Raw genomic sequence first — 20,313 nt, 5'->3', positions numbered from 1 at the left:
CTTGTAGATTATCACTGTTCTTTCATAGACACCGAAGCCCTGTACCTGATACCTGTGTGTGATACCAGGGATGTACTTGTTGGCCAAAGCTGCCCCATGCTTCAGTGACTGATTATTTAAGAACACAGAACTCTAGTACAGACTTCATGGGTTTGATACTTGGAGAGCAGAGGCAGAATGTCTGAGGACTTTCTCTTGCACTGTTGTGTTCTAGGTCTGTAAGTCTAGAGTAATTTGTGACAATGTAGAAATGTGATTTGGGGGGCTTTTTTAGTTGCACTGAATGTATCAAGAGAGAACAGTTTATGTTATAAATAAATGTCCATGTTCACTAGAGTATTGGAGCATAATGTTGTGATGTTCAGGTTCTGGAATCTTTGTGTTGGTTACAAGTGATTTGTTTTAAATTCTGATCACCTTTATTTCTTCTTCTAGAAGTCGAAGTGAGCCAGTGAGTGGAACATCAAAAGCAGTATGTAAAAACACAATCTCACACTTTTTTTCCTACACACTGCACTTAATTCTAAACCATGCAGCCTTTTATTAGTTTGCCAAACATTAACTTAATATATTTTCCAGTAAAACCTAGTGTATGTTGTAAATACATTGTATTTGATTGAGCATAGTAAAAACTGGGTAATGCCATCATTTGCAGAGTTCTAATGTGAATATTGGTATTTGTGCCTAGTAATGCATTGTATTTCATATTGAATATGCCAGAATCTCTCCTGTATGACTCTGTGTTGTACAGATAATGTATGATCGTTTCCAGATCCTGTAGGCTCAAGGTTTGCACACTGAACATGGTGCCATGTTCTACATCTGTCTGTCTATAGCTAGTGATATGTATGTTTGTATAGGTTGTTGTGTGCTTTTTGTTTCTTGCAATAAAAACTGTTTGGAGTGTATTTTTTGCCATTTTCACATTGTATCACTTAGCTTTTGTTTTAAAATACCTTTTTTTTTGCCTAATGGTTTTTGAAAATGTTATCAAAAACCACTGAGAAACCATTATTGTGAAACTTGGTGCTGTTCCTTACTTTGGACTTGGGGGTTCAAACAAATACCAAATCCAGCACATCCCAGATGTTTTCAGGACAGTTCTGTGCAGCTAAATGATTCCTTCTCGTCTCCTTAAATATTTGGGTATTTGTTCCTAAAACTGTATAATTGAAGTGATATTGTTTGGGCCCCTCTGAGTATGGAAATGTCTTTAATAGCCTAACGTGAATTTCAATATCGCTGCTACACAGAGTGGTATTCTAAAGTTCTGCATTTGATCTCTCCCCTTTATCTGGTGAAGCAGTTTAGTTCAACAGTTTGTCTGCAAATGACAATATGTAACACAAATATTGGCACCAAGTTAGAGCCTGGGGCGTTTGGGAGTGAAATCCCTGTCACTGTTTTTAACTTCTGCCTGCAGCATGTTTTTGGATCTGGGAAACTCCAGGGTTGGCTGCTGCTATAATTCCCAAAGGTTAAGCCTTTCTTTAGTATACCACCACTTGGAATTCACATTTGGAAAAGGGGCAGCATTTTCCTTCAGGTTTGCAAACGCTGTTGTTCCAAACGCTGCTAACATATAATCCCACACGGAAATCCGTGTCTGGTGATGGGCTAGATCTTGGTGTGCCACTTGGGTCAGTACTGTGTGGAACTATGCTTTTCCAATAGTCCTTAGAGTATCAAAGTACGATTTGGTGGGGTTTATTTTTCATCTTTATTTTAAGTATAACTGCTTCTCCTTCACTAGACTGGTATGAGGCATTACACTAACCCTGGATCATTGGTTCTGATCACTTGATCAGCTATTAGGATAACTTAATCTAGAAATTCCTGAACTCTGGGGCTGTGGTCTGGGAAGAATACAGCCTCTGGTTCCCATGGGAACAATCAACCTCAAATTGAAAACTTGCCGTGTGTAGGTCTAAAACCACTAAATGTAACATCCATAATTCTATTGCTGATTGATTGAAATTCCTTTTGGAGATGAATGCCTCTCACTGTGAGTTGGAGTTAGTTGAACTGGCCCAGTGACGCTAGCAGTTAATGTAATGCATTTATGTAAACCACACCTCTCATTGTGAGTTGGAGTTAGTTGAACTGGCCCAGTGACCCTAGCAGTTAATGTAATGCATTTATGTAAACCACGTTTATAGTATTTGATCTAATTCAGATGGGTTTTTATTTCTTGAAAACGGTTATTTTTCTTTTTGTTTACTAGCATGTGTATAAACACAAACCACATGTTCATAAATAAAGTTAACATTCTTTTAGCCTCGTGTGTTCCCTGGCATGTCTGTATTACATTGCTCAGTAGCATCTTAACCATAAGCTAATGTAGATGTGTCAAATGGAAAAAAGGAAAAATCCCGGAGTGGGAGGGAAGACTTAGTGTGAGAGAGAACCAACAGCAGGAGAGGAAAGGCAAAGCCAAGACATTCCCTGGCATGCTCCAACTGTCCTTGGCCTGGGAGGGTGGAAGCCTTGCATCCCTCTGTACAGGTCCTCTCTGTCTCACTGGAAAAGCCCTGCAGCCTCAGCAGCTTCTGGGGCTGGAGACACAAATAGTTGATTCTTAAAGCTAGCTCAGGTCGTGGTGTGGGGGGGTTGATTGCCCTGTTGTTTTTTTTAAAATACAGATACTTCTGCATGTATTTCAGAACAGAAGCTGGGTCTTGATGTAGTTGGAGTAAATCACTAGGAATCTTGTCAGTTATTGATGCAGAGTAAAGCTGCAACGTTAAATTCAGTTAAGATTTCATTTTTCAAAGGATGCACAAAAGCTTCTCTTTTGCATTTCTCATTGTCATACTCTTCTGCCAGCTGCCATTCCACCCTTGGCAATGTGTGCTGCTCTTGGCACAGCCAAGGCTTGGGGCCTTTCTGCTTTAGGGTTGGTGTCTCAGTACCTTGCAGGCTCTCAGGCTGAGCTTTGTCCTTGGAGGCTGCAGAAGGGCCGAGCTGTGCTTGTTGGTTTAGCACCATCAGGCACAACTGGGAGCCTTCCTGGCTGAACTTGCAGTGTAGCCAAGCTCCTGGGTTTGGGGAAAGCCCTGTAATTTCAGTGGAGGACTCCAGTAGTGAGATCAGCCTTTTCCTCCTCTTTTCTGCCCCCTTGCCCACCTGGCTTCATGTTAGTTTCTTTGCTGTCTGCTGCATGCCATAGGAGTTAAAACACTGACTGTTGAGTTTAGGGTTTTGGGGTTATTTTTCTGGGGTTTTTTAGGTTTTAGTTAATAATTCTGCTGTGTAATCTTAGGGTTGCATACAATTTCATGGAGATGTTGTTTCTGCTTCACTGTTCTGAAGGACTGCCAGGAAATACTTTAGCAGAAATTTGAAAGGAAAAAATAGGCAAAAATGTAGGATCATGGAAAGATGGCCATGGGCAAATGCACTGAAGAGTACATTAATTATCTGTTTGCTGCTTTTGGTAACTGTTCAGTATTACCTCCTTTAAGAAATTAGACTGTTGCCTGCGAGCCAAATAATAGCAGCTTCCCAAAAAAATAGAGGAAAGACTTAATAGTTCATTAGCTGTTGTTTCAGTTCCTAGTCAGTACCAGAGCATTTAACACCAGAGCTTTCCTAGTTTCTTGTTTGTTTCTGAAAAACCACAAAATTATAGCTGTGCTTGCCCTGAGAGAACACTGGCCTGCTTTTTCACGTGTAAAAGTGTGGCATATGGAGCATGAAGCTTCAAAATGCCTGTCCAGACCTCTTTTTGAGCACAACTAGGTACAGAGCGTTCTGGAAAGAAGGAAAGGTAAATTTAGTGGTAAGACTTGCAGTGGAATGAAGGTCTTTTTGTCTAGATATCTGTGTTCCTCTTCAAAGACATTTTCAAGAGCTCTTTAGTCAGTAATACAGGAATGCTGTATGTGCTTTCCTGAAAACACAGAAGAGAAACAACTTACTGGTGTGAGAAATCATCGTGTGCATGGAGATAGATACCTTTTCCCAGACTGCTAAAACTGTTCCCTTGAATTCTCCACTACATTAGGTAGTAAAGGACAAGAAAGGTTTTCATCTCTTTGCTGGCCTGTTTAGTGACCTCTTGGAGAGCTGTTCAGTTCACATTGTGAAATTTTATTCCACATTTTTGAGCAATTTAGTTGTAATAAGCAGTGATTCGAGTGTCTTTCTGGTACTGTTGTGCTAGCTCAAGTGCTGCTCATGGCATGATATAATTCAATATACTGCAGAAGGAACTAGATGGAGTTAACCTTTTTACTAGTGGCAAAACTGCTCTTCAGCACTAGTTCTCCGGCTTCTAGCCTGGGGACTTCATTCCTGAGAGCTGTTCCATAGGCAGCTGAGAGGAGAAAAATGGAGACAAAAAATCCAGTCTTGTGCTCTGAAACCATGTTTTCATTATCAAGAGTATGCTTTTCACTTTCTTTTGTTCATTTAGCACCAGGCTGCTATTAAAGATCAGGTTTGGTCTGATTGCAAGAAATAATCTAAATTCTCACACTTTACAAATTGATTTGGATAGTAGGGCCTGTGGTCTAATAACATACAAGAAATCACTTTTCTCAACTTTTATAGTCTACTCAGTCATTATAAACACCTTTATGTAAATGATTTAAGCTGTTGGATTTTTTCCAGTGAAAAAGTGGCAGGTTGTGATTGCTTTTATTGCCTTTTATCTGGGTTTATTTTATCTGGCAGATTGGCTTTTATCTGGGTTTATTTGGGTACTGACAGGAGGGGCAGAGTGTGTGTTTGGGGGCTGCTGGGCCTGACCTTCATTTTGACAGGCATCTGTGGGTCCACAAAATCATCACCATGTGCATTTAGAAATTATGAGACATTCACTGATTCATTTACAAGCTACACTAATATTAAGTTATCTGAAGTGGCACTTCTTCCTCAATTAATTAAACTTTTTTTTTTTAATCCTTTTTAGCTAAAAATGGACAGCTTCCTTACCCTTTTGAAAGAGGTCCCTCTCTGAGATATTCTTAGCAATAAGTAGATCTCCAGTGGGGCTGATTATTTTCATTTCTTTTCATAAGCACGTAGATTCTCTTAAGCCATCATAGATTTGGACTTTGTTTTGAGTAAATACAAATTACACCGGGTTGGGATTGCCTCTGGGTGACACTCAGGGGGATATAGTGCAGACATTCAGACTATAGTAGAGGTTATCTATTGCTGTGTTTTGACTGTAGAACTTGAATATGTGTTTAATTTTTTGTGAACAGATTGATGACTCTTCTGCATCTATTTCTCTGGCCCAGCTTACTAAGGTATATATATATTCTTGTCAAATACTTTAAAAAGTGTTTGCTTCCTATTTTTAAATTGATACTGTGATCTATAGGTGGCTAACTGTTGTAATTGGAAAATCCCCTTTAATTTTTAATAACTTAAAGTATTTATTTCAACTTCAAATTGTGTGTATATTTTTATACTATCCTGTAAAGAGTAGTTCCCAGTTTGGGAAGATAGAAGGGGAGTACCTTATCAGCCTCAACATAATGTTGCAGTATTACTCATCCTCAAGACACAAAGAAGAAGCTCTTCAGAAGCTGTTTTACCGTTTTTCATACGTTTCATTAATTTTGCGTTGGAAACTAACCCAGTTTGTGCAGAAGAATTTAATTGGCTGTAAGTTACGGACATTCCAGGGGGGTGTGACCAGCCACAAGAGAAGCGGTTCTGTACCATGGACAATTAATTGCATGGCTATTTTTGAATCCCTAGTCATAGTTACAGACCCATTCTCTGAACGCTGCTCAATTCCATAAATTCTGGGATCAGTGGACAACCCGATCTAATTTGTTTGAACGCAGACTGTGGAAATTGTGTAACTGTACCTCATTGTTTATAGGAATATACCAATGTGTATGTGTGGCATCTGAGCAGCTGTGACCTTCTGAAACTGTTGTAATGCCATGTTTTGCTCGGGAACTGCTTGCATTTTTGCTCACCAATGTGTAATTTGTCTGGGAAAGCACTAGTGACTGCACTGTGTGGACAGGCGAGTGCTCAACCACCAGTCCCTAAAGCTACAGGCAGTAGAGTAGGCAGGGCCTGAGGCACAGCAGCTACTTCTTTGTCCTCCAAATAAAGGCTGGAGTTCATTTCTAATAAAAAGAAATCTCTTCCCACTGGTAACTTTTCCCCTGTTCACTACAGAAATTAAATTGTGTACATTTGGCAAAAAAAAAATAAAATATCTATATATATAAATAACTCTAGTTTGCAAGGTAGCCACCAAAAGAATTGGTCCCCATTAGTGCTGTCCCTAAACGTGTCCACGGGTCTGTAACCTCATGTGAAGTTTTATTCTAAAATGTGCAAAGTGTCCAAGGGGTGTGGGTACACATTTAAGCTTTTGAGGAAATTTAAGTATTTCAGAAAAATGCAGAAAGGTGACACAAGCGGCTCAGCACTGTTACTCCCTCTAACCACTCTAGTGCAGCCTGGCTCAGCACGGAGGCAATGTGTTAACAGTTCTCTGGTGATTATTACTATGTATGAAATGCCATATTTGAATTTTGGTCTATTCCTACTAATGTCTTGTGGCTTTTGGACGTGTTTTGTAAACTGTTTGGGTTCAAACAAATTAGTCAAGTATTATCTGTAAAGCTTTCTGTAACTGTTAATGGAAATGATTTCATAGCTGGCGATCCGGATTCTGTTACTATGGAGAAAAAACTGTGTATATGAAACAACCATTTAATAAAATGTTAAAACTAGTTGGTTGCTTTTGTGAATGAATGCATACAAAACCAGACCATGAGTGCTTGAGCTGAGTGATAGGTGCTTGAAGGCCCAAGTCATTTACAGTCACTCCCTTAGACCCTGCTTGTATCTGGGCTAGTGTGTAATAAAAACATTTGAACAAATATGACTTAAAATCAGCTGGCTTCAGTAATTTGAAGATCTAGTTGTGCAGAAGGTTTATATTACAATTTGTGTGTTAAAAGGACATAGTCAACTGGAAAAAACTGCAAGTTGCGTTCACTGTAGTTAAATCACTTCACAGGAAGAAGTTAGTAGGGAGGAACGTGCAGTTTGGAGTGCCTGCAGCTCCTGATGGGCAAATTTCTGCTGAAAAGAATCTTTTACCTTGCTGAGGGATTGTAAAAGGCTTGAGTCCTTTTAATACTTCTGTCTCTGAAGCTGAGTTTCAGCAAGCAAACCTAACTGCCCCACCTCTGCAGTTCTGTGTCCTTTTAATACTGCAAAATGTAAATAATGCTGCTTGTATCCATCTTAATTCCATGTCCAGTGGAGAGCTTCTCCAGCATATAGTCTGGAGCTTAAAAATCAGTGTAAAAATACTGAGTATTGTGGTTTATCTACACATAGCTTCAGTCCTCTGAAGAAAATTGGATTGGTTACACAAGTCTTGCTGTAAGGTACAAACAGAGCCTAAGGTTTGAGTGCCCAAGAGTGCTCTTTTCTAGTAGGTTCTCAGGCACATAAACATCATGTCATGGCATAAGGACTCCCCAGACCATCTTCAGCACAAATCTGTTTGGTATAAGCAGCTGCTCTCATGCAAGCTCAGCTAGTGTAGTTCTGCTCTTTACAGGATTGGATGAGTGGTGTTGTCTTGGGCTGTGTGGGCTTAAATGTGTTTCTAATGTGTGTGTCAAATAATTACCTGTTGCACAGACTGCCAATCTGGCTGAAGCCAATGCTTCCGAGGAGGATAAAATAAAAGCTATGATGACACAGTCTGGCCATGAATATGATCCAGTCAAGTAAGTGTTGCTAATGTAAACTTGTTCTTTTAAAGTTAATGTAAAAATTGTAGAGATGGTTTGTTTTAAACAAGAGAGACACATGAATCTCTTTTTCTTTTTTTTCCCCAAAAACTTGTAGTTACATGAAGAAACCCGTTGGGCCACCTCCACCCTCGTACACCTGTTTTCGCTGTGGCAAACCCGGCCACTACATAAAGAACTGTCCAACGAATGGGGTAAGATCTGGGGGATTGGGGGTGCTCAGTTTTTCATTTTTACATGGAGAGTTACATAACAAAAGCATTTATACTCCCAGTAAGAACTGTTGCTTTTGGTGTGAAATACAGAGGTTACATAGCAGTGTTGCAAAACCCTTTGGATTCAAGAAAAACCTGGAATTATAAATGTAAAATTTTCGCTAGGTCACAGGCACTAAATATTCCCATAAATCTTTCTCTGTGATCCCCTGTGTATAGCTTGATATATCTCAAAATAAGTTTCTCTAAGCTCTGAATCCAGCTCCCTCTGAACTGCCCTTTGGAGGAGAGCAGGTTTGGGGGATTTCATCCTTAAGTAACCTGCAGTTAAGCCAAAGAATGAGTTCAAAACATTGCTTCAGCCTCTGGAACACCCTGGCTGCATTCATTTAGGGAAAAGGGTATTGTAGTCCAACAACCCTTATGCTAGGTAAGAGGAGAAGGTTAAAGGCTTTAGTGCTTAAAATAGTCATTGAAATCTTATTTTTTGTGTGGGCCCTGAGATATATCTGCATTTCTTAACAGGACAAAAATTTCGAGTCTGTTCCCAGAATTAAAAAAAGCACAGGAATTCCAAGAAGTTTTATGATGGAGGTGAAGGACCCCAACACAAAGGGTGCTATGCTGACCAACACTGGGAAATATGCAATTCCAACCATAGATGCGTAAGTATGGGATTGGCTGGACTGATCCAAAAATGGAATGAGAGAAAACAGGCAGAAATGCGTGAGTGGCAGTGCAGCCATATTGGTCAGCATCTGGAATTGCAAGGAGGAAGCATTGGCGTTGCATCTTAACTTTAAAATCCATGCTGCTGCCTAACGTTGAAATAGGGGGTCCTGCTGCTCATGCCCCTGGGAGCTGGTTAAATGTGGGGTGTGCTGAGACTATTTCTGCACATTGCAATTGGGATTGTTCTCTCAGGGACCTCATTTGCCTCTGGTTTGTCTTTTAAAGGTTTGGTGTAAAATGTAAGAAAGTAGCTGTTGGACTGTGATTTCCTCCCTCAGATGTGAAGCAAGTTTTCCTGTTGCTATAAACCAAGAAAACACTTGTGTGTCTTGAGCACAGTGGCTGTTCTAAAACACACGTGGTAGCCCATCTGGTTTTCTCTCCTGGAAGTCCTTTTTTGGAAGCTGTAACACAAACTCCTTTCAGTTAGAAAATGTAATTACTGGGAGAGCAGCTTTATCCTGAGCCTCCAATTTACATTTAGCCTCTGGCAAAGGAGAGCTAGGATTTATTTCATCTGATATGAGCTATCAAATACTTTTCTAGTCTGAACTGATTTCTTGGTTGATCCAATGAAAGGGATAGTTCTGCAGGAGAATACTTCACTCTTCTTGTGTTAGGGCTGTAGAAAAGTAGTTTAAACTGAACAGCTGTGTTTAGGAAGGCTGATGGAGAGGGAGAAGAATCCCACATATTATCCTTCTTTGATAAAATTGAAAGCTTGGAAGAGTTTAATGTTTTTCTTTTGCTTTCCCCACCCTACCTCTAGGGAAGCTTATGCTATAGGAAAGAAGGAGAAGCCTCCCTTCCTACCTGAGGAGCCATCTTCCTCCTCAGAAGAAGATGATCCTATTCCAGATGAGCTGTTGTGTCTCATCTGTAAGGATATAATGACGGATGCGGTTGTTATTCCCTGCTGTGGAAACAGTTACTGTGATGAATGTAAGTGTTACTGCCAGGTTTGTTAATTCCAAACATCAAATTTTATCTTCTTGAGAGTAGAAATAGGAAATAAGGAAATTGCTGTGTTAGTTCTGTTGAATACTTCAGTGTGTCCTGAACAGCAAAAGACTCTTGTGTAGATGGTGGAAAAAAAGGCAGAAAGCTTTTTTCCCTTCTTAAGTATCTAGTTAAATCCTCTTTACCTACAGGAGGAGGAAGATGAGGGGAGTCCAAGCCTGGCCTTGGACACTTCCAGGGATGCCACAGCTTCTCTGGGCAACCTGTTCCTCTGCCAATTTTTTTCACTATTGAAAATTTATAGCTTCATGCTTTTCATTCAAGACCATATTTCCCCATTAATCATATGTTTGTTTTTGTAATTAATGAAAACCAAAAAAGTTCACTTAGTTTGGCTAAAAGCTACTTTGATATTCTGATTATTCCCAGGTATTAGAACAGCACTGCTGGAGTCCGAGGAACACACGTGCCCTACCTGCCATCAGACAGATGTTTCTCCTGATGCTTTAATCGCCAACAAGTTTCTGCGCCAGGTAACGTGGCAACTTTAGCTGAACTCTTTGTTAGAAAAATCTGTTTGTAAAATAGATAGTTAAAAAATACTAGTTTAGATCTCCTTATGCAAGGCTGAACTAAGCAAGGCTAAATTTACTTTTCAAATACATCATCTGTTCTTACAGAAGCCTATGGCTTATTAGAGACAATCTGGCAAATTCAGGATACACTTGTGTTTAATGGGATGTTCTCACTTTCAGACTGGGTGTTAACAGCAAAATACTTTTACTCCAGACACTCTGAGGTACCAGTCTTTGATACCAGAGTTTCATGGGATGTGCTCTTAGCTGTGTGTTGGTTGGGTTTAGGATTATTAGCACTTACAGGAATGGAGTGAGTTTCCTCTAATGAAGCTTTAGTCCATATTTCTACTGAAGTTTGTTACCACCTTTTCAAACATTTCCCTACCTCTAGGCTGTGAACAACTTCAAAAACGAAACGGGCTACACGAAAAGGCTCCGTAAGATTCAGCAGCAGCAACAGCAGCAGCAGCAGCAGCAGCTGCCACCACCACCACCTCCACCACCACCCCCCCTGATGCGGCAAACGATCACACGCAACCTGCAGCCGCTGATGCGGCCAGCCATGGCCAGGCAGCAGGATCCACTCATGATGCCGCTGGCCTCCCTAGCTTCCCGCTCTGCCCTCTCATCCCTGGGCCCTGGACCGTCCATGGCAGCTGGGCTGCCGGTGAATCCGTCTTCTGTGGTTGTCTCTGATCTCCCTCCAGCAGTGTCCCTCTCTCTCCGTGGGGAAAAGCCAGATGGACCTTTTCGGTAAGGAAATCTGAAGATCAACAGGAATATAAAAAACCAAAACTAGGACCTTATGTATGATTAGTGACAGCTGCTGGTCATTGTGGAAGTCATGGGTTTGTTTTTACTTGCAATGGGGACACTTGCTAAGTGGAATGTGTACCTCATGCAAGGATTTTCTTGTCAGTATTTCTGTTTGGTTCCCTTAGCAGTCATTTGGCACAGGTTTACCCTGAAGGAGGGACTGGTTTTTATTTGAAGTGGCCAGCCATTCCTAGAGTAGCCATTTAGTTCCATCAGACCTTAATGTCTCATTAATTTCTCTTCAGTACTGAAAAAATAATATTTTCATGCAGAAATGTGCACCAGTGTTTAGGTTATATCCTTTAACCTTGCTGCCTTGGATGCACAGAGCCACTGTGTCCAGAGGGCTGCCAGGCTCAGCTGTGCTGTCAATACAAGGATCACAATTCAGAGGAGCCTCCAGGGCAGCCTCTGAACTAGCACAGAAACATTTTCTAATAGAATTTCAGTTCTTGCATCTTGGAAAGCTGAGGTTCAGTGCATGGGTTATATGGATTCTCATCCTTTCAAGTGGTGCTTAATCAAATATTTTTCCAGAGAGCTTCCTCTCTAAATGCCAATATCCAAACAGACTCCTCAGCAGTGCTTCCTCTGTAGCCTGCCAACTTCACAGCTGTAAATCTGCTGAAGATTATTTTAAAATATTTTTTTCATTTAGTGAAATAAGCCTTTTCTCACCTTGGACTTCATATTTAAAAATATATATTATATTTCACTTCAAAGCAGTGTTTCAATAATAAAAATGTGTGGTTTTTGTAGAGATGCTGATGCTGTTTTGCCTCCTGCTCTGATGACCGCTGCTGAGCTTTCCAAATCTTCCCCTTTGTCAATCAGCAGTTTGTTGGAAGAGAAGGTAAATTTTATTTCAACACATGCAGTGATTCTTATTTTCTAGTAGAGCTTATTTTGTGACTGTTTGCATTTATTCCCAAGGGCTATCAGGTTCCTGTGCTGAGACAACCAGCGATACCAAGTCTTCTGGGCCCTCAAGGACAATCAATACCCACAACTGGTAAGGAACTAGAACTATAGAATTTGTTCTAAAAAATTGTCTTCAGATAAACTTACTGGGATTTTTTTTTCCTGTCCCTGATGCTGTAGGTCATCCAATGAGAGCTGGTGCACTTCGCAGGCCAGGCTGGGAACTGTAAGTATTCAAGAGAAAATCAATGTATTACTAGTTGTAACCAGTTAAATTAGTCTGTAACACAGCACTTAGACAACAGCTGATTTATAATGAAATAATAGTTGTGGAGAATACAAGTGGTAATTAATTTTCAAGTGGCTTAATTTAAATTAGCTTTAACAAAGGGGACCTGTGCTTACCGTAAAATTATTTTAAAATAAAACTTCAGTACATAATTGAAAAGAAGATTCTAAATAATGAACGCTTTTTGAGGAAACCAAAATTACATATAAAAATTAAACGTAATTAAAAGATCAGATGGAAAAGCACCCTTTTGATTACTGACTGAATAGGGCTGAAGAAATTGATTTCCCAGTAGAAATCAGCCTCCAACATTCTTTCTCTAAGAACTTAGTTGATACTGATTGAGCAAATTATTGAAAAATTAGAGGCTGTTATTTTTATGACAGTTTTGTATTTCTGCAGTTTAGTCATCTCAAAGTGCCAAGCTGCTTTTTCTCATTGGAGAGAGGAGCCTGTTTATCTGTTATTGAAGTGTCAGATCAGTCCTTCATTTGTTAGAGATTTGTTACATTTGTTACAGCCAGGTTGTAAGGGTCATTGTTTTTATAAAGTCTTAAAGATAAATCAAAACAAAATCCAGGATCCATCCCCCAGATTCTCTAAAATCTCAAATCCACTAAACAAGGAAAAAAAACAATTCAAAGACAAGACCAGGCCAAATACATCCTGAGGCAGGAGCTCAGGAAGCAAATGTGAGAGAGGTTAGGAGAGTTCTGAGAGGTGAGTTAATTGCTGCGCAGTGCTTGGAAGCTCGGGAGTGCGGAGCTCAATGCGTGTCCAGGAGGGGCAGAGCAGCGGTGGGTGCTTGGCTCGTGGGAGATGGGGGTCTCGTGGCAGCCTCACCCACAGCCCCAAAGCTGAGTGTAAGGAGAGAAGGCTGAGGGAGCTGCTGGGGCCAGGATGTGCAAGCCAAGTGCGAGGCTCCAGGACTGAGTGTAGTCTCGAGTGAACAGAAAGCCGGAGACCAGTGAGAACCAGGAGTGCTCCCGCCGTGCTGCCGCTTCGCTTTCCTCTGTACGCTCAGGGCAGGCTGTGACAAACAGTGACACGTGTTTTTGGGTTTCTTTAAAGTTCAAATCGAGGACGCCCGCACAGTGACCGTGCCCAAAGGACTCAGGCCCCATCACTGCCAGCATCAGCACCAGTCTTTGTGCCTGTGCCTCCACCTCCCTTGTATCCTCCACCACCCCATGCACTTCCTCTTCCTCCGGGGGTACCACCACCACAGTTTCCTCCTCAGTTTCCACCTGGGCAGCCTCCATCCGCTGGGTACACTGTCCCCCCTCCCGGATATCCCCCAGCTCCTGCAAACATGTCATCAGCTTGGGTCCCAACAGCAGTGCCAGCGGCTCATTCAAACACCATCCCAACGACACAAGCACCTCCTCTCTCTAGGGAGGAGTTTTACAGAGAGCAACGGAGGCTTAAAGAGGAGTAAGTATTTGGCTCGCTAACATTGCCTTGTTTTCATGTCTGTATCGGGGGAGCGTATTGGACTGCAGTTACACTAAAGTGCATCTGACCTAAGCAAAAGTGACATAGTGTTCTTCCAATATACTTTTTCATTGCAGATGGTAAATATGCAAAGCTAAACCAAGACAAATGTAATTCTAAAACTTTTCCTAAAACTTGTAGGAACTGTTTTTGCTTAAATAGGTTGTTCACCTTTTGCATTGCATGCAGTAAACATTTTCTCGTATTGGCCATGTTTTGTTTCTTGATGTCTTTTGTAATAAAGGTCAAACTATAATTGTAATAAAGGTCAAACTTATTTTAACAGGGAAAAGAAAAAGTCCAAACTTGATGAGTTTACAAATGATTTTGCTAAGGAATTGATGGAATATAAAAAGATTCAAAAGGAGCGTAGGCGTTCGTTTTCCAGGTAACTGCTTTACATGTCCGTAATGGAGAAGCAGATTGTCTAGAGGAATCAGGAGGAGTTTCACTCCACCTCCCTGTCGTTAGATGGACTGGATGACTGAGGGATGAGCAGTGACAGGAGTATCATATGCAGGTTATTGGCTCCCGTGTGGCAGAGGTTGCAGGTGACTGAATTAGCATTGGGCAGCAAGGTGCTAAGGAGTGTTAAGGGTCTGTCTTGCTAAGGTGTCTCTGCAGTGATGTCCTTCACTGCCAGACAGCCCTGAGGAGGCCAAAGACAGAATAGCTGTAAGGGCTGGATTTTCAGCATCTCCCTATTCTGATTGCAACCAAGCACTCCAAGCACTTTGGAGGAGATAGGTGAGAGAAATCATCCTCATTTCTGCTTTTGTCCATCTCATGTGTATACATGAGATGTTTGAACGTGGATTGCGAACCGAGGGCTTTCTCCTGTTGACATTATTTAATTTTTCATGGGAATTAAAAGCTCAGATTTGTTTGTAAGGAAATCTGAAATTGGTGAGGGACTTGGAGAGGAGGAGTGATGCTAATGAACATATGCAGAATTATGTGAAATTGTTCTTTAAAAAACAGTAGAAGAAAAACCTGAGGGTATCTGCTATTTTCTGTCCCCAAAAATCCCTTGGGCAGGAGTAGTTGTTAGTGATGCTGTCTGGAGCTTACCCAGAGTCATGGCATTGGGGCATGTGACTAGAGACTGAGGTTAGAAGCTTTTAGATAGGATTTTTCTTGCAATGCGGTCACTTGCCTTGGTTAGAGCTGGAGGGATGTGCAGGACATTGTTGGGACACCTGCCTGGCAGTGTGGATTCCACAGGCCTGTCTGTAGGTCCTTTGCAGTATTAGGATTGTGCATCCTGTCCAAGTTCCCAAAAAAGGGTGAAGTTAACTAGACCAAGCTGGCATTTTAACATTGGGCTTTGCTGTCTTCAGGCTAAGTGTTTTCTCGATATCTGATTCTGCACTGTAGCCACTCAGACGTGCTCTTCTGGCATCTTACTGCAACAGAAATGATTTGCACTGCATGTGGTTGCTGAGTAGTGACAAGTGTGCGTGTTCCAGTACCAGTAGAGGCCAGTGTAACCACCTGAAATCCATCCGTAGCTCTGGTAGCTCATGTGATAGAGTGAGTGGAAGTAGACTGACCCTTCTGTGTGTTCTGACACTAACAAAGCAGCAGCTGTTCTGTTTTGTGAGCAGAAACTTTTACGCGTTATCAAGTTCTTCAATTTGCAGTAGCTTTATGTCAGCAGCTGAAAGAAGCTTTGACATAAGCATGTGGAGAGGAGAGAAAAAATAAATGTGGGAGGAAAAGATTTGGGGAGAGTGACCGTTTGGAATTAACTTCATTTTTTTTTTTTGTGTTGTGTTTTTTTAAGGTCCAAGTCTCCCTATAGTGCTTCATCTTACTCTAGAAGCTCGTACACCTACTCCAAGTCTCGCTCAGGTTCGTCGCGCTCCCGCTCCTACTCGCGCTCCTTTAGCCGCTCCCATTCCCGCTCCTACTCGCGCTCGCCGCCGTACCAGAGACGAGGCAAGGGGAAGAGTCGCAACTACCGCTCCCGCTCGCGGTCCCACGGTTATCACCGCTCCCGCTCCCGCTCGCCCCCGTACCGGCGCTACCACTCCCGCTCGCGCTCCCCGGTGTTCCGAGGCCAGTCCCCCACCAAACGGACTGTCCCGCAAGGCGAGGCCGAGCGCGAGTACTTCAACCGCTACAGAGAGGTCCCCCCGTACGACATGAAGGCTTACTATGGCCGCTCTGTGGACTTTAGAGACCCCTTTGAGAAGGAAAGATACAGAGAGTGGGAGAGGAACTACAGAGAGTGGTACGAGAAGTTTTACAAGGGCTATGCTGTGGGCGCTCAGCCGCGGCCCCCGGTGAACAGAGAGAACTTCTCTCCAGAAAGGTTTGGCCCACCTGGGACCAGACGAGAGAATTCACCCTATGCTCGGGGACGGAGGGAGGAGTATCCCGCTGGGCAGAGCCACAGGAATCGTAATATAGCTGGAAACTACCCTGAAAAGCCTGGGAGAGAGAGCCATGGCATCAAAGATCCTACAAAATCAAAAGAGAAGGAGGTGGAAAATCCACTGGGAGATGGCAAAGGCAATAAACATAAAAAACACCGGAAGAGAAGAAAAGGGGATGAGAACGAAGGATTTCCCAACACTGAGCTGTTAGAAGGAGCAAGAAAACCAAGAGAGCCAGTTCCAGCAGAAGATGCTAAAACAGACTCTCTGTTCATGCTGCCAAGCAGGGATGATGCCACTCCTGTAAGGGATGAGCCCATGGAAGCAGATTCCATTGCTTTCAAACCAGTGTCTGAAAAGGAGAAAAAAGAGAAGGATAAGCCAAAAGCAAAGATCGAGAAGACAAAGCGGAAAGTAGAAGTGGCAGCTGCTCCGAAGAAAGACAATGTAGCGAAACCAGCTAAAGCTTCCCAAGAAAAGGTAGACCCTGATCGTGAAAAATCTCCTCGAACAGAGCCTCCCGTGAAAAAAGTCAAGGAAGAGCTGCCAAAGACAGACAGTGTTAAAACCTCTTCCTCTCAGAAGGATGAGAAGGCTCTTGGTACCCCACGGAAGGCTCACCCCAAAATGGCAAAGGATCACCCAGAAACCAGACCAGCCAAGGAGGAGAAGGCAAAGAAAGAGCATCCGAAAGAAGCCAAGGCAGAGAAGCCTTCCAGCAAGGAGGATAAGTCAAAAAAACCTGCTGAGAAAAGCAAACTTTCCGATGCCAAACCTGAGAAAAGGAAAAGAAAAGCAGAGGAAAAGGTTGATAAAGAACATGAAGCTGCTTTGGCAAAGGCCTCTAAACCCGAAACAGCAGAATTGAAAACATCACCCAAGGGGAAGGCTGAGCCCGAGGGGGAGAAAGGAGAGCGAACGCCAGAGAAGGATAAAGCTGCTTTTCTTAACAACCCCTCCAAAAAGATTAAACTTAACCGAGAAACTGGAAAAAAGATTGTGAGCGGAGAAAACATGCCACCTGGAAAAGAAGCTGTGGAGAAACCTGAGCCCAGCAGCAGCAAAGTTAAAGCGGAAAAGGCAAAGGGAAAAGCAAGAAGGAAAGTGACAGCAGCTGATGGTGCTAGCTCAACTCTTGTGGATTACACCAGGTACCTCAGCAGTTGTTTTCTTTCTTTCCACCTCCCCCCCTCCAATTTGCTATGGTGCCTAATGAAAGGAACAGCTAAATTTGTGCTACACGAGGGAATAATCCATGATCTTCCCTGTGAAACTGTACTTGGGTCAAACTCAAATGTTGTTAAGGAAGACAAGCAGTTTGTACTGCACAGGAATCCAGTAGGGTTAGTTCATTGGTGATGCAAACTCACAACATTTAAGACATTAAGACATTTGTTGGAGACTTAAGATGTTGTCTTGGTAATGTGAAAAGCTTTTAAAATGTCCATTCTTAGGAAGAACACTGGGGCATGAGGATAAAACTTTGGCTGTCTGTCCCTCTCCATAATTGTTTGCTTTCATGTTGAAAGAAGAATGGATATCTAATTTATCTGCCATTGGGTGAAATAGGACATGAAGGAATTACCAGATCAGACAGTCCCCAATCTGATAATCTTGTGTCTTTGTTAATTAAATGTATAGTAGCACGATACTAAATTAATTGATTGCTCGTAATCTCAGCAAGTGGACTCAGCCTTTCTCTTGTCTGTTCTCTTAATTGAACATCTTTTGGAAAAATGCTGAGAATTTAGAATTGAAACACAAGGCAGTTTATGAAATGTTCCCAAAGCTGGCTGTGTGTGCATCCCATTACTAATGTCTGTGTTTTTCCTCCCAGCACGAGTTCCACTGGGGGAAGCCCTGTCAGGAAGCCTGAGGAGAAGCCAGACACCAAACGAACTGTCATTAAGACCCTGGAGGAATATAACAACGACATAACAGCTCCTGCTGAGGATGTCATTATCATGATCCAGGTCCCTCAGTCCAAGTGGGATAAAGATGACTTTGAGTCTGAAGAGGAAGATATCAAATCCACCACCCAGGTGCCCCCAACTGTAGGAAAACCCGCCAGTGTTATCAAACCTGTGAGTGCAAAGGCACCAAACCCCCTCAAACACACTGAAAAGGAGACAGAGCCTCTGGAGAAAATACAGAAAGCTGCAAAAGAGGCGAGCTATGAAATCGCCCAACACGATGCCAAGAGTTCAAAAAGTTCCGTGTCGAGTGAAAAAGGCAAAACCAAAGACCGGGATCATTCTTTGTCAGACAAGGACAGTTCTGAGAAGAGGAAGAGCAGCATTCAGCCAGAAAAAGAGCATTCGGAACGTGCAGCTGAACCAGGAAATGGAAAAACTGTATCTCAATCTTCCAAAGATGGCAGATCTTTAGAGAAACATGATAGTGGCCGTGGCTCTACTGCAAAGGACTTCACTCCCAACCGAGACAAGAAGTCTGACCATGATGGCAGCAGGGAGCATTCGAGTTCCAAGCGCAGGGATGAGAAGGCTGAATCAGCACGGAGGAAAGATTCCCCATCCCGGAACAGAGACTCCACAGCAGTGCAGAAGAGCAAACCGAGAGAGGAGCGTGTGGAGCCACCCAAAAAGGGCCCCGCAGAGGCCAAGCGGAGCAGCTACAGCCCCCCACGGGAGCGCAAGCCCGCGGAGCCCAAAGCTGTGCACGACTCTAAGCGCCCTGCCGAGGAACACAAACCTCCGGATAAAAACCCGGGGAAAGAGAAGGAGAAGGAGAAAGAGAAAGAAAAAGAAAAAGAGAAAGAAAAAGAGAAAGAGAAAGAAAAAGAAAAAGAGAAAGAGAAGCATGTACCAGAAGTCAAGAGCAATAAGGAGAAAGAGCCAGGTGGGAATAAACCACCCGTGAAACAGGACTCGCCAGAAGTTAAAGTGGAGAAGGAGAATGTGGCGGGTCAGGGCGACAAAGGCGCGGCGAAGCCAAAGCCGCCGGTGAGCAGCGCCGCGCGCCTCTCGTCCGACCTCACCCGCGAGACTGACGAGGCTGCCTTCGTGCCAGACTACAACGAGAGCGACAGCGAGAGCAACGTGTCTGCAAAGGACGAGGAGGCCGCGGGGAAAACGCCCAAAGAAGTGAAGGAAAAGGCTGTGGAGAAGGCGAAAGAGGAGGCAGTGGCCCCTGCTCCCCCTGAGCAGCCAGAGGCAGGCAGGAGCCAGAGCCAGAGCAGCCCCAGCGTCAGCCGCAGCCGCAGCCACAGCCCCTCCGAGAGCCAGACACGGAGCCACAGCAGCAGTGCCAGCTCAGGGGAGAGTCAGGACAGCAAGAAAAAGAAAAAGAAGAAAGAGAAGAAGAAGCACAAGAAGCACAAGAAACACAAGAAGCATAAGAAACACATGGGAAATGAAACAGAATTGGAAAAGAGCCAAAAACACAAACACAAGAAGAAAAAATCGAAGAAGAGCAAAGATAAAGAGAAAGACGACCAAAAAGTGAAATCTGTCACGACATAAGCCGACAGATAATGAAAAAATGACTTAATTACTAAGTCATCTGTAAGAATTTTGTTAAAATGTAAACGACTTCAAGCGTTGTAAATAATGACATGAAAGACCCTGTGCTGCACTTAAAATATTGCTGCTTGATTATTTGATTTTTACATCAGAGCTTTATAAAAGTGAACATTTTGTACAGAATTGTGAGTTGTGACCATGTAACATGAAAGGTTTTGCTGGGGCATCTTCTTTTTAACCACCGTTAATTAGTTTGGGTGGAGTTTACTGTACTGTGAAGATTTTCACATTCGGGTTTTTTTTAATTGCCTGGCAGAAGCAGCTGGTACCAGTTAGCAAATACCGGCGGGTGAAATGCAGAATACATTACAGCCCTGTTATGTCACTTTTTGATTACAATAAAAAAGTTTTCAGTAAATGACCCAATGTGAGATTTCCAGTGGGAGTCGAACATGAGCAGGGAGCATCCCTGGAAGTGTTCCAGGCCAGGTTGGACAGAGCTGGGAGCAGCCTGGTCTAGTGGAAGATGTCCCTGCCTGTGGGATGGGCAGAGGGGTGGGACTGGGTGGGCACTGAGGTCCTTCCAACTCAAACCGTTCCAGGATTCTAACAGTAGTGCCAGCGAAAAAGCTTGCTGGGAACTATTGTGTGGGAAAAATAACTTAAAGGGGTTTAATTTGGGAAAAACTGGGAA

General features: G+C 42.8%; 1 protein-coding gene across 6 annotated transcripts in view; it reads left to right on the top strand.

The window, feature by feature from the left end:
* RBBP6 (RB binding protein 6, ubiquitin ligase) overlaps positions 1 to 20,040 on the top strand; it is a 28,866-nt gene extending 8,826 nt beyond the window's left edge. For 2 of the 6 annotated variants that reach the window (XM_085074252.1, XM_085074251.1), the window contains 15 exons: positions 436 to 472; positions 5,214 to 5,258; positions 7,639 to 7,727; positions 7,849 to 7,945; positions 8,492 to 8,631; positions 9,468 to 9,640; positions 10,088 to 10,191; positions 10,628 to 10,989; positions 11,812 to 11,905; positions 11,986 to 12,064; positions 12,154 to 12,199; positions 13,334 to 13,696; positions 14,043 to 14,144; positions 15,543 to 17,288; positions 17,975 to 20,040. In XM_085074252.1, the coding sequence (XP_084930378.1) occupies positions 436 to 472; positions 5,214 to 5,258; positions 7,639 to 7,727; positions 7,849 to 7,945; positions 8,492 to 8,631; positions 9,468 to 9,640; positions 10,088 to 10,191; positions 10,628 to 10,989; positions 11,812 to 11,905; positions 11,986 to 12,064; positions 12,154 to 12,199; positions 13,334 to 13,696; positions 14,043 to 14,144; positions 15,543 to 17,288; positions 17,975 to 19,619 (5,122 nt within the window). In that variant the 3' untranslated portion in view covers positions 19,620 to 20,040. The remainder of the gene's footprint in view (positions 1 to 435; positions 473 to 5,213; positions 5,259 to 7,638; positions 7,728 to 7,848; positions 7,946 to 8,491; positions 8,632 to 9,467; positions 9,641 to 10,087; positions 10,192 to 10,627; positions 10,990 to 11,811; positions 11,906 to 11,985; positions 12,065 to 12,153; positions 12,200 to 13,333; positions 13,697 to 14,042; positions 14,145 to 15,542; positions 17,289 to 17,974) is intronic. The other 4 variants (XM_085074256.1, XM_085074253.1, XM_085074254.1 and 1 more) reach the window with 3 other exon arrangements.
* The last annotated feature ends 273 nt before the right edge of the window (positions 20,041 to 20,313 follow it).

The sequence above is a fragment of the Lichenostomus cassidix genome, chromosome 14, assembly GCF_008360975.1.
Source record: "Lichenostomus cassidix isolate B80296 chromosome 14, HeHo_3.0, whole genome shotgun sequence".
Classification (NCBI taxonomy): Eukaryota; Metazoa; Chordata; class Aves; order Passeriformes; family Meliphagidae; genus Lichenostomus; species Lichenostomus cassidix.
The sequence above is the reverse complement of the archived record's forward strand: the minus strand, read 5'-3'. Positions and strand labels throughout refer to the sequence as shown.